Source organism: Larimichthys crocea, chromosome XIII (genome assembly GCF_000972845.2).
Source record: "Larimichthys crocea isolate SSNF chromosome XIII, L_crocea_2.0, whole genome shotgun sequence".
Classification (NCBI taxonomy): Eukaryota; Metazoa; Chordata; class Actinopteri; family Sciaenidae; genus Larimichthys; species Larimichthys crocea.
Window position 1 is genome coordinate 5677200 of NC_040023.1, and position 13521 is coordinate 5690720.

A 13521-nucleotide genomic window follows, 5' to 3' on the forward strand; every position below is an offset into this window, starting at 1 on the left:
AATAACAAAATAATGTTTTTTTGTTGTGTAAAATCTCTGCAGATAGTGAAAATGAAGACGATGTTCACATTTGAGAAGCTGCAGCTGATGAAAATGTGACATTTTAGCTTATTTAAATTCCATGAATGATCAATATTGTTGCCTGTTAATACTCTGTAGATCGATAAACCGATTCATAAGACAGCATCGCACCTTCAATCCTTTTAAAACCCGTGCTTTCTTTTTCATAAGAGTGGCCTGATAACCAAGGTAACATTGGCCTTGTCTTAAAATTAGTGCTACTTTTAGATAAAAGTGAACAAACTCCCCTAGACAACACGACCTTCATCAGGTTAATGAACAAACGTCGCTGTCTCGCACTGCAGTATTATCACGTTTAAGCTTTTATTTAAGCTCGATATTATATTCTAATTCACACAGTCACCCTTGGAAAAAAAAAGAGGTGAAAAACTGGCATAGTTCCCACTTCATTTGAACGTGTTAGTTTGTAAGAATTCAGTCTAAGGACTCCATCAATCAGTGCGTTTCTTGTGTTTCCCTTTAACAATGTAACTCAGTCTCTCCGAAGGCCAGACAGCTCCTTTGTTCGCGTTCCTGTACAATGTATGTCTGTATTCTTGCAGAACAGTGCAGTTATCCTCGCGTCACTCCAACCCCGTTACAAGGATTAAATACATTCAACAGCCTCCTTCCGCTTAAATGTAGCTTTGGGCAATCTCATAAAGAAAGTATTAATGTACTTGTGAGCATTTGACACAAACATTTGAGCTTCCTAGACCAAACAGTGAACCGTTAGATCAAGAATATGAGCAGCTGACTGATGAAAAGACAATTGATTAAAGTTTTTTTTTTTGCGGGGGAGTTATTTGGTGTCTTTATCTGAGAGCAGACTGTGGAGAGATAAAAGGAAATGAGAGGGCAGAGAGAGAGACTGCGATAGGAAATGACATGAAACAAAGGTCGAAGCAGAGATATTGTGGTTCAGCTACCAGGATGCCCCTCGATCTATTGAAGTCTTGTATTGAGCAGAAAACATTCACCACCACCTGCTTTTCTCTGTTTTATATCATTGTCAACTGGACATTTCAAACACTAAACCATTCACAAACTGAGCATCCAACTTCATTCTTGACTCGGTCTTTCAACCTCATGATAGAGTCCTCATGAGTAGTGCTCAGTTTTCAATTATTTTATAATTTCATCATTTCCTTAATAAGGAGAATAAACAGCTGACCCTGTAATAAAAAGAAATCATCAAAACTAACTAATTTTCATTTCTGATTAGTTGTTTGGTCCATTAAATGTGAGAAAATGGTGAAAAAATGCTGATTTGTTCCCTGCATCAGATATTTTGTTTCGTCTAAAACCTGAAATATCTGTAGTCACAGAAGACAAAAAAAGCAGCAACAAGTCCAATTTTAGGGGCTGAAATAAGAGAATTTGGATTCTTCACTCAAGATGATTAATCGATTATCAGTGAGACAAACTCATCGAGCTGCCGTACGAAAACCTTTCACTGTAGAGAGACACTGACAAAACTCAACAAAATTAGTCTGATTATAAAACAGCTGCTATGAAAAATGACAAAAACTTGATATTTTTCTTGACTTAAGATGATTAATCGATTATCAAAAAAGCTGGCAATGAATTTAATATCAATATCAACAAATAACTAATCATCACAGCTCTAAGAGTGCTTTTAAGAGTGAGCAAGTCTTTGTGTTTATAGTATGTATGCATAACACTACGTATGTGTGTGCTTGTGTCTAGTGTCAGCATGTCCAGTGAAGTGCAGCCGAGGCCGGACGACAGCCCCAACACCAGTGGGGGAAGCTCGGATGCCGAGCAGAGGGAGGCGGCTCCCCCGGAGCAGCCGGGCCCCGAGCAGCGGGATCAAACCCAGCCCAAGAAGAAAGAGGCCAAAATCTCTAGCAAGACCGCCGCCAAGCTCTCCACCAGCGCCAAGAGGTAGATCTGCCGCACTGACTCTCTTCTATTCTGTGTTCCCAAGTAGTCGTCGTCTGTAACTTACTTATGCTGGTCGCCATCTTTGGCGCTCTGCACTGTGCTGCTGTGCTGTTTTTTTTTAGTGGACAGGGCTCGATGATGAAAAGTATAGTTAGTTTTAACAACCGTAAATTAACAATTAGATTCAGATAAATTCATAGACACTTGTCCCTCCAAAACATCAACCCTGTATTTTATATCCGTGTGAATTGAACATGTTTGTGTCGGTCGGACAAAAGACATTTGAGAACGCCGGCTTGTGGATGTTTCCCTGATTACAGTTAATTGAAAAAATAATGGAGAGTTTTATCATTAATGAAAATAGTCATTAGTTACTGTGCTAATGAGGTTTTATTTATTTATTTTTTTATTTTTTTATGTGGCTGACATTATTTGCTTTGTCCTCTCAGCCACTGACTTACTATTGGACATAAACACATCACTTCCCGCTCCTTCGGGGCAATTTCCCATTAAACGCCCACGCCAGTAAATCGTGGCGAGGAATAGACCTTTTTCACAGCAGCCATTTTGACATGAAATAGTAGAGGTAAACACAGGTGGTACCAATGATGGTAATTGCGGCTCCGTTCCATTCAGGTCGAACAGATTCAGGGGTGCTTGCTGTGGTCCATGTTGGCTCACTGCAAAGGCTCTGCTGGAGAAATGGAGCAAAACCTTAATTAGTGTCATTGGAAACACCTGCGTGTCAAAATGGCTGCTGTGAAAAAAAGCTCTGTTGTTTTTATTTCTTTGTTTTTATCGAACATCTTGTCGTCAGGTCTAAGCACTACAACAGCACATGAACACAGTCCTGTGGGACCTCTCTGAGCACAGCATTATACAGAGGTTTCTACGAGGGGTTAAAAAGACCCCTATGGCTCTTAGAGGTATAAATCATTTATTTATTTTTTCCCATACCCACCATAATTCACCAGATGATTAATTAATCAAGCAGCAATCTTTATTGCTGTGAAGTAAAAAACCAATACAGCCAAAAATTGCAGTTCCTCAAACGGCCACTAAAGGCTGGATACAGAACGAGTCAATCTCCGCAAGCCCCTTATGTTAAAATGTCCAACTTTACAGCAGAAATCTCGTTATAACAACGAACATTTCAACTTATAACCAAGCGGCAACCTATGAAGCCATTGCAGAGGTGCCAAAAAACTGCAGTTCCTCAAAAAAACCACTTGAGGCTGGGTCAGTTTCCATAAGTCCCCATGTTAAAAGGTCCCAACTTCACAGCAGAACTGTTTACACCCTGGTACAAAAAACAGTTTTGGTCTCTCTAGCTAATTTCCCCGTTCATGACAACTGTACTGAGGGTGATTTTTTTTTTTTTACTCAGCTGTTCAAATTATATTAAGGCTTAAAGTCATGCATAATTAACAGCATGTCCGCTTTGACTGACAGGTGGGTTCTGCTACAGATGGCTTGTTTGAGCACCCAGGCGTCATTCAGCCCACCTCAGGTGCGCTGATGATCCACCTCTTTGTCTTTTTTGATTAGCTGGCAGGGGGAAGAAGCAGGATCGCCAGCATGGTGGCAGCGAGCGCCACAGATTTTGAGCCTTAGAATAGCTCTTAGAAAACCCACGTACGCTGTCCATTCTTTACACTGTCAGTGTAATAAACCCATTTTAGGAAAAACCATGAACTGTTGCAAATGCAATTGAAAACGACCTTTTGGCAGTTCTAGTGTTAAATATGATGTAATTATGCTAAACTCTATTATGTGCTTCAGTATGAGAGCTGTTTGGAAGTCAGTTGTGTTTATACAGGTCACCGCTCTGTTGGTTTTTCACCACCAACACATTGACTCACCCCGATCAGATCTTAAAGGCTGCTGCTGCGCCGTCGGGATTAAATGCCGAACTCCAGCCAGAAAGAGGCTGCAAACCAAACGGCAGACGTTTTCACTTTAAATGCGCCCCTGGTGTTTTCCCTAATGTAACGCAGCACTGATTCACTTCATAACCAGTTCATGGCAGGTTGGCATCGGATATCACGGGGCGATGGCACGGAACAACAGCGGTTGTTATCTGATTGGGGAGCGAGCTTGCCAAGCGGCGCAGCCAGTTCAGATGGTGTGTTAACGCTGATACCAGAGATGCTGAGAGAGACGTTGTTGTTCTCTACACTGTGCCACTTATCGGCAGCTGCAGTGCCAGTGAAGAACACGCCTGCTACAAGTCCTAGAGACTGTTTCGCCAAAATAAAAGCACGTAATTGTCTTAATGCCTTAATTTCAAATCGCACGAGTACGTGTACGAGTGTAATCAGACCTTGAAGGGTGGTTGGACCAAAGAAGTGTACTGTGAGTGCCCAACATAAACACCATGAGGTGGTATAGCAGAATGCAGAATTTAATAGGGATGTTTGGGCCGATACACTTACCAATTATTAGTAATCATGGGTTTAGACATGCATGCTACATCAGAGCCAAAGTAGTACATCGTTTAATTGATTTATTTTATCAGCAATCAGATAATGTGAAAACTGTTGAATACCAGCTCTGATAATCAGCCAGGCTGATAATCAGATTATCCTTAGCACACATTTAATCACGCCTTTGTGAAGTTAAGAGCTCGTTTACACTAGAAAAGAATTTGTGGGGCGCCAGTCAGCTCATTTGGTAGACCGCGCACCCCATGTACGAAGGCTCAGTCCATGCTGCAGCGACCGAGTGTTCGAGTCCAACCTGTGACCCCTTGCTGCATGTCATCTCCCTCTATCAATCCCCACTTCCCCATCACTCTTGAGCTGTCTCTGTCAAATAAAACTTGAAAAGCCCAAAATAATATCATTTTTAAACATGGCAGCATGTAACAGAAATCTAGACATTAAGACATTTATTCATAGTTGTGTAAAGAGAGATAAATTCAAACCCTGGCTCCTTTCTTACCTAAAGTGAGCATGATTGACAGATTGTTTTTTGGAAAGTTACAAAAAATGTCAGACGAGAGGGACCCTCCAATTCGTTGTAAAAAAAAAAAAGATGTAGACGGATCCTGATATGTTCCCTTCTCCTCCTACCATCTTAGAAAATAAATATTACCATACCTTATATCTAAAGCACACATTGGGCCAGTATACAGCCTGCAGTCTGGTAGCTACTGTCTTTCTGTGTCATAACTCCCTGGGATCTATAGGAGTATTTTAATAAAAGCTCTGCATGTTCTCTTGTGAATATTCTGCACCAGGCATATCCTGGAAAAGACATCCTGTGGCACAAAATGAAGCGACGCCCTGTATGCTCGTGACTCAAGCCACAGCAGACTGTTAGAAATAAATACAGCGATGACTTCTTATCACCAGAAATGGCTACAACATAAAAAATAAGGACCTTGAGGGTTACCACTTTATAGGAAGGTTGACAAGCACAGAGTTATTTAGTTTCTTTTCAGCGCTAGCCCCGGTAATAAATCACCGTCTGTTCCACACACAAGCCAGGGCCAGTGTTTTCCATCATAAAAACTATGCTCAGACGATATTGACTTATTTGCATTTGTCGAGGCATGCAGAATGTAATGGTTTAGCGCTCGCGGTGTCTCAAGGGATTATCAAACACAATGAGCTGTGGCACATTAGAGAAAAGCAAGTGTTTGGTTAAAGGCGGCCGAGCACGAGCGCGTTAAGAACGCGCGGCGTAACCCGGCGCTTTTCCCTTCGGGTTCCCCCGGCCTCGCTCATTGCACCGCTCTCTCCTAACAGGTCCCCAGCTTCAGCCGTCAAAATGTGCCACCTCAGGAGATACTGCAGATAAAATTACACAGCACGCACTCAGGCTGAGAATGACTCCATAACCGTGGAGATTGTATTACAGGCTCCTTTGCAAATATATGTCTTTTTTTCCCCCCCCTCTCCTCCTTCCTCAAGTGAGTCGTGTGCAGTCATTTCCCTGCTGAGGAGAGTTTAAAGAAAAATCCCCCCTTGGATACTCCTACCCTGTTATGTATCATCAACCTATGATGACTCCATTCCAGTAGTACTTTTATGATGAAGTGTAATGGGCATCTTTGTACCTACATTCCTTTTAGCTATTGTTCCCTCAATTGCTGACAAACCACACACAGGAGATCCACAACAGGTTTTGTTTTGTTTTTATTTTGTACACAAGACAATGATATAGATAAATGTACGGATAGTTCCATCTTCACATCTGGCAAGAACCATAACGCTTGACTTGAGGATGACGCCTGGGTGCTCAAACAAGGCACCTAACTGTCAATCAAAGTGGTCACTCTGCTAATTATACAAAACTTTAAGCCTTAATATGATTTGAACAGGTGAGTTATATAAAAATTCGCCCTCAGTACAGTTGTCATGAACAGGGAAATTAGCTATAGAGACCAAAACAGTTTTTTGTACCAGGCTGTAAACATGTTTATTTCTGCTGTGAAGTTGGACATTTGAACATGGGGACTTATGGAGACTGAACCAGCCTCAAGTGGTTTTTTGAGGAACTGCAGTTTTTTGGCACTTCTGCAATGGCTTCGTAGGTTGCCGCTTGGTTATAAGTTGAAAAGTTATTTGTTATAACAAGATGTTTTTCTTTTTTTTTTTTTAAGATTATTTTTTTGGGCTTTTATGCCTTTTAATGATAGGACAGCTGAAGATAGACAGGAAGCAGAGAGAGGGGGAGTGACACGCAGTAAATTAGCCGTCTGATGCGGGATTCGAACCAGGGCCAGCTGCAGCGCCCCAATGAGATGTTTTTCACCTCTATAACAATATATTTGCATGTTGTAATGACTACAATAAGTCATATCTTGTTAACGCTTCACATTATAAGGCGACAGTGATTTTCTTTTTCTTTTTCCGACGTGGCAGCAGTGCACCGGCTGTTTACATCACCTTGGACACAGTCACCTTGTATTCAATTGTACACCCAAGTATAAGAGCACTGGTTACAAAGGCACGTCTTCACCAGATGCTTGTAGCAGCAAGACAACACCAGTAGATTCTACGAAGAAATTTGACTCAAATTATTCTGAGACCGTGAAAAAAAGTCTGTAATTCTTATTCAACTGTTTTTAAAGCTTTAGTCTTCATAATTACACTTGACAGAAGTAAGATACAGTTTGCCTTCAAAATAAACGGTAAGTAAACTAGTTATTATCCATAATCCCATAATCACTCCTCCATTTTGCAGATACATACATACAGACTTTCTCTCAAGTGTGCAGTAAAGCACAGTCTTACCACGTCTGACAAATGGACACTTCCTCACGTTGCCCTGCAGTATGACTGCTGCGCATCCATTCACCGCCACGTCGATGCCCAAACAATATATCATGTCAACATCGACTCGCTTGTCTTTCTTCTCCCTCTCTCCGAGCAATAGCAGATCATTTTTTTCATGTCCCAGCTAACAAACAGCAGAGTGAACAGACGGCACGGTCAATAAGAGCAGTCAATTATTTAGTTTTTTATTATCACTGAACGTTTAGCATGTGAAGACGCCATCGCTGCTGGCTGCCTGATGTGAAGCAGATTATTGTTTTATATTATTGTATGCATCTAACTGTCCAGGAGAGCCTATTACATGGTGGAAATATTGTGCCAAATAATTATACCTCAAATGTTCGTGTTTTTAACGCATTCTGAGCAGCATGCCGACAACAACAGAGCCCATACACCGCAGATCTCCTGTTAGAGAGGATCACAGAGTTTATTCTTTAATTTGAACCCCAAGACAGCGAGAGCTGCAATGATTAATCGATTATGCAACTATTTTGATCATCGCTTCATCGTTTCTTTAGCCCTCTACGACAGTAAACTGAATGTCTTTGGCTTGTGGACAAAACAAAACATTTGACTATGTCACTTTTCTGCATTTTATCAACCAAACAACTAATCAAAAAAAACGATTGCAACAAGAGATCGTTCATCACTAGTTGCAGCCCTAAAGCTATCAAGTGATTCCTGCTGGGTTTAAATTAGCCTCTCCACACATCACATCCAGACTGCGGAGGTCGGACAGAAGCGATATGTTAATGTTTTTTTTTTGTTTTTTTTTCCCAAAGCCTTTGTCATAACTTATTTCAGACTGGCGCTTTTGAGACTGAATAACTTCCACACTCACACAGACTACATTCGCTCCGTCGGAGAGAGAGAGGGAGAGAGAGAGGGCGACCGCCGCCTGTGATGAAGCCATCTCAGCTCCCACTGTCACACTGTGTAAATGTGTTGAGTTGAACTCTGCCACCGCGCTAACAGCGGCGGCGGCGGCGCCTGAGAGTACAACACATAAATCAGCTGCCGGAAGTGTTGCTACAATGTCATGAAATTTGAATTTTGAATATTTTGTAGAGAGAAATCCAGAGAGTAGAAGGTGCAGAGGTGACTCACATTCAATGCTTTTTAAAAAATATTTTTCAACCAAAAGCAACTAAAAAAATCTTATTAGGTCCACGTTAAACTAGGTCGTGGAGCTCTACGTCATTTCCAACCTTTTTCCCTTTAAGGTATTCTATCATCTATTAAACTGATCACCCCTAGATAGGTGGTATGATTTATGGATATTTCATATTTTATTCAGTGTGTAACAATAACAGAACAGAACAGGTGGCAAACTGGGGAATAAAACCAAATAGTGAACTCAATAACTGCAGGAACTTTGTGTAAAATGATTGCTTTTGCTTAAATTCTGAGCAGATTATTTCCTGTGAATATTGCAACAATTTTCCATTTTTCTGGAACTTTTTTTTTACATAATCCTCTGTCTCTATTATGTAGTTTTTAAATTTGTAACAATCATAAATAGGCTCCTTTTTTTTAAGACAAATTCAAATTCAAATTCTTTTATTCTCCCTGATGCTTCACACTTTTCTAATGCAGGATGAGGCCGCTTAACAATAATAATCTAAACACTAAAAATCACAGTTTCATTTAGTTTTCTTCACATACATTAATAAAATGCCTAAAAATAAAGAAGGCATCACAACCTTCTGTGGAGCCCTTGGTTGGAAGTCTCCAGCACAGATACATGAAGCCCATGGTCAGTTTTGGAGCACCGTCAGAGGTGGAGCTCTCTGCATGGAGAGAACAGCAGCGAGCGATTGTAGATTGTAAAGTAACACCTGGCTGCTGAGTCCTTGTAGCCAAATCACTGGTTATGTAATCAATACTTAACCAGGGAGAAATATGACCTCTCTACAGACTATTCATTAAACCCTTTTTTATGTGCCCGGTGTGGAAATGCTCCCAGCAGTTTCCTGAAAGGCCGACAGGACGATCAGCAGCTTGAATTAATTAACCCACATAGATCAGATATTATTCTTTTCAGCCGACATGCCCTTTTGGCATCAATATCAATACATGCTCATGTTTTTAAAAAAAAAATAATAAAGTCAAATATTCAGCTGTGCATCCCCCCCGTGTTGATCTAGCGTGACAGGACTTATTCCTGTATCCAGTCACAGGCGCTGAGGAGCTCGTTAGAAAATCAATGAGGTATTCAATGTGTACACTTACTGATTGATTTTACAGGCAGGATTTATATATAACTGTCTGTGTTTTCTGCGTGTCTGTCTGTGTGTGTGTGAGATTATAACACAGATGTTCCTCTTGTTTCAGAATCCAGAAAGAGCTAGCAGAGATAACCTTGGACCCGCCGCCAAATTGCAGGTAGGAGCCTGTTGATTGTGCGTTTTTTTTAAATAGGGCTATTTGCTCTGACACCTGAGGCACGTTTGTGTGTGTGTGTGTGTGTGTGTGTGTGTGTGAGTAGTGTGAATGGATTGTGCCGGCTCAGTGAGTCACATGAATAGCACATAGGCAGATTATTGTGGCGTGTATTTGCACCACTGTTTGCTCAGGCTGAGCGCTCAATGAGTGTATGAATGGACCCTGTAAGAAGTCTGAGGCGTGAATCAGACAAGGGCGTAAAGAATCAAATAGAGAAATATCTCCGCGATTGACCTGATTGGTGGTGTTTACCATTAGGATCACTGTAGCAACAGTGTTGTGCTCGCTCACACTCCCTAAGGGTGGGAAAGGCACTCTGCTGTGGCTCGACTGGTTTGCGTTGGTTCATTTTTCCTCCTCCCGAGTTAGAGCGTGGTGAAAGACGGAGGGTGCCGTACGCTACTGCCAATCAACATCTGACTGAAGAGCGTTCACTGTGTTGTTGGGTTTTTTTTTTTTTTACTGAGTCAGCGTTTGGTACTGACCTTCTGGGAGCAGCAGTATAGTCACTGACATCCAGGCATTTCCTGTAGGGCTGAGAAAGCAGGGAAACTCACTGATGCATCTCAGGCTTGTTGGCCACAGCTGGGTTTGGTCACTCCAAATATTTTTACCCGACCCAGAAAGCAGAGATGCACCGATCCAGTTTCTTCTTTTTCCCAACACCAATCCTGACACATCAACACTGCGCTCTATTTCCATCGTTTCAATCTTGAAAGACGCGTATTAGAATCACTCTTGTGTACATTAAGTGTAACTTCACTTTATAAATGGAGACATTCAAACACCGTCGTATCTTTTAGGCTTCTCTTGTTCGACAAAGTAGACAGTTTAATGAGATTTGTGATAAATCAGCCTCACTTGTATTTCTTGTACCATATCTGGACCGCCGTGTTTAACTCGTCTAATATACGTAAAGTGCACATCTTGTGCTGTAGGATTACTCATGCTGTGTACTCTGAAACAATGATCAGAGTCTGTGCCAAACAGCTGAGGCGGAAGACCTCTTTTAGATTCATTACACATCTTCATCTTATCACTCCACCTGAGCACGGCTCTCTCTTTTTTTTTTTTACTTGTTTCCCTCATGAAACAAAAGCAAGTGGATAAACGAACATTACATAGATCCTCTGCAGGGTTTCAATCAGCAGTTTCTCTCCCATTATCATGATATTTAAACTCATACTGAGTGCTGGTATACTGACAATAAAGGGAATATTATGTTCCAGGACTGCTGTGCCACTAAAATTGAGTCAGCGACTCTAAGGGAATTTAACTTGAGTGTAAACGGACAAACCATATTTAATAGATCAGAAACCGTTTCAGTGAATCTATAGGTTTACCTACTCCCGTTCAACCAACATCACTGTGTCCATACAGTGATTCAAAAGAGCGCAGAGTGCAGCTTGCTCTTGTAGAAAAAAACGACATCATCTTGTCAAGTTTTGGTAATACTAGCTGATCTGGAATGACGTTGTCAACACTTCTTAATCCACAGTAAAGACCTACCGCTACCATCACGGTAAAACGTGCCTCTTGTGAAATACATACAGGGATCGATGAGCGTCAGAAGCAGTTTAACACTTCAAAATTATAATTGCTGGAAAGTGGAACAGAAAATTGTTAAATGCTGACGATCAGGTCTGGCCTGTGCCTCATAATCCACTTAATAAGGTCAGCGTCAAGACTGATCTGACCGATTGAAGCTGTGAATCCCTGCTGATCCCTCATTTTGCCATCGAACCCAACATACATTTCTTTGCAGCGTATATTGTGAAATGAAAGTTTATCCAAGCATAAGGCGGCTACATTATTCAAATGGTTACAGTTGTAAAAGAGACTCCTGATTATCTATCTTACCCAAACCTGAGATGGATCGGTCCATAGACCCAAAGCTAAACACTTCATACAATGAGCTTTATACTGAAACATGTATCGGATCATCACTTGTGTTGCCACATACCCTGATTTGAGGTGTTGGAATCAGTGTCATGAAAGATAACTTAATAACTGACCTGAGACCTGAATTAGAGTTTTTAATGGGAACCGATCTACCAGGAAAATATCTGTTTAACAGTCATCAGCCATCAGATATCTGTTGCGCCTCGCCTCTTTACCAGTGTGATATCATTTCCTGAACAATAAGTGTGAAATAGATGCAGGGTTGATTGCAATAACTCAAAGCTTATTTTTTTGTGAGAATAAACCTTGAAGGAGAGCAGCTGCACCCATTGTTAGAAATGTTACATGGCTCACTACGTTAACTCATCAAGAGGATGTGACATTGTAAAAAGGTGTTTATGAGTTTCCGCACACAGGTGCGTGTAGTAAACGGGAGGTTGAGCCTCTTACCTGTCACAATAGAACAATTCCTCAATCACGCTGTTTGCGGTTCGCGGTGTCTTTTTTGTCAGAAAATAACCCGTTTACCACGAAAGAACTATCTGTCACAGTCGGAGAGATCGCCCCGACACGTCACAGTCCGTTTGTCGGGCTCTGCGATCTCAAAGACGAGGCTAATCTGGCTGAAGCAAGCCATTATGCTTCCTGACAAAAGAGGGCCAAACAGCAGAAGGAGGGGGGTGAAAAAAGAAATTTCATGGGTAGACGTTTGTACAGAAAATGACATTTTTGTGTTAAGGGAGGCTTCCTTGAAGAATGCCCGTGCTGGATGGAGCCCTCGTGACGAATGGATTGAGCTCGGCCGCAGTCAGGAGTCCTCCAGCCATAAGTGAAAAATTAGGCTCAGGCTGCTCGAGAGCATTTCAGCATGGAGGCAGGCGAGAGATGCGAGCCAGCGGAGGGCACAGGCGCTACTTGAAATGTAGATTTCTGTATTCATATGCCCCTTGGGGTATTTGCCTCACTCTTAACAGCTCCCGATCCCTCCACAATGCTGTCACATCCCCGGTGTTTGATTCAGCCTACACGTTTTTACCACAACAATCCCGAGCTCAGCCCCGCTCTTTTGTGCGATAAGCGAATGCAACAATCGCACATTGTGAACGTTAAAACCTTCTGCCGAGATAAATTCTCTTAAACCCGTACTGTACCCTCCTCGCGCACACTGTCTGTTTGAACAAAAGGCTCCACGTCTCCCCCGGCCCCTTTCTTCACCTACTAATTGATCTGACAGTGTTAAATAGGCTGCGTTCGCTGAAAGACATCAGATGTGAGGGGTTATGAACGGACGCTGTGATGCAGCTCATTACTCCACAGGCTTCAGCTCTTTTTTTTCTTCTTCTTCTTCTTCTTCTTCTTCTTCTTCTTCCTCTCTCTCTCTCTCTCCCCGCCAGAATAAAACACAGCTCATGATCACAGCCGCTCCTTTTCTGCATTCCCTTCCTCAAAAGAAGGAACGGTTCTGTAATCCCTCTTGGGAATGAAGACAAAAAAACCCACCTTTAACTTTTACTAAGACAAGAACGCCTTGTTTTCAGACATCATTTAGCTGCGTTTTAAAGGGACTCAGCAGATTTATTAAAACATTTTTTTTTTTTGCAGTGTGAGGAAATATTTTTCATCATTCTTTTTAATCATCTTTGTCACCCTGCCAGTGAGTAATTAATTGAATGTGACAAGCGCTCTGGAAGGGTATGTAAATAGCCCCCCACACCAGACACATTATATTAGCCCGGTGCTTGGTCGGCCTTCCTGGCTCTGTGTGTGTGTGTGTGTGTGTTTTCCATAATTACCATATCCTTTCATGATAGTCCTGGCAGCGTTTTGATAAGAATCCCCCATCGGCTGAGGGGAAACAATGTGTGGATTCCAAGGGGGAATTGGCCACGCTCTCTCTCACTCTCTCTCTCACTATCACTCA

The 13521-nt window shown here is 41.8% G+C and overlaps 1 protein-coding gene across 2 annotated transcripts in view; it reads left to right on the plus strand.

Annotated features, from left to right (window-relative positions):
* The window catches only part of LOC109140647 (ubiquitin-conjugating enzyme E2 E2), a 67240-nt gene that overhangs the window by 6375 nt on the left and 47344 nt on the right, over nucleotides 1-13521 (plus strand). For both annotated transcript variants that reach the window (XM_027286506.1, XM_027286507.1), the window contains 2 exons: nucleotides 1771-1968; nucleotides 9588-9638. In XM_027286506.1, the coding sequence (XP_027142307.1) occupies nucleotides 1778-1968; nucleotides 9588-9638 (242 nt within the window). In that variant the 5' untranslated portion in view covers nucleotides 1771-1777. The remainder of the gene's footprint in view (nucleotides 1-1770; nucleotides 1969-9587; nucleotides 9639-13521) is intronic.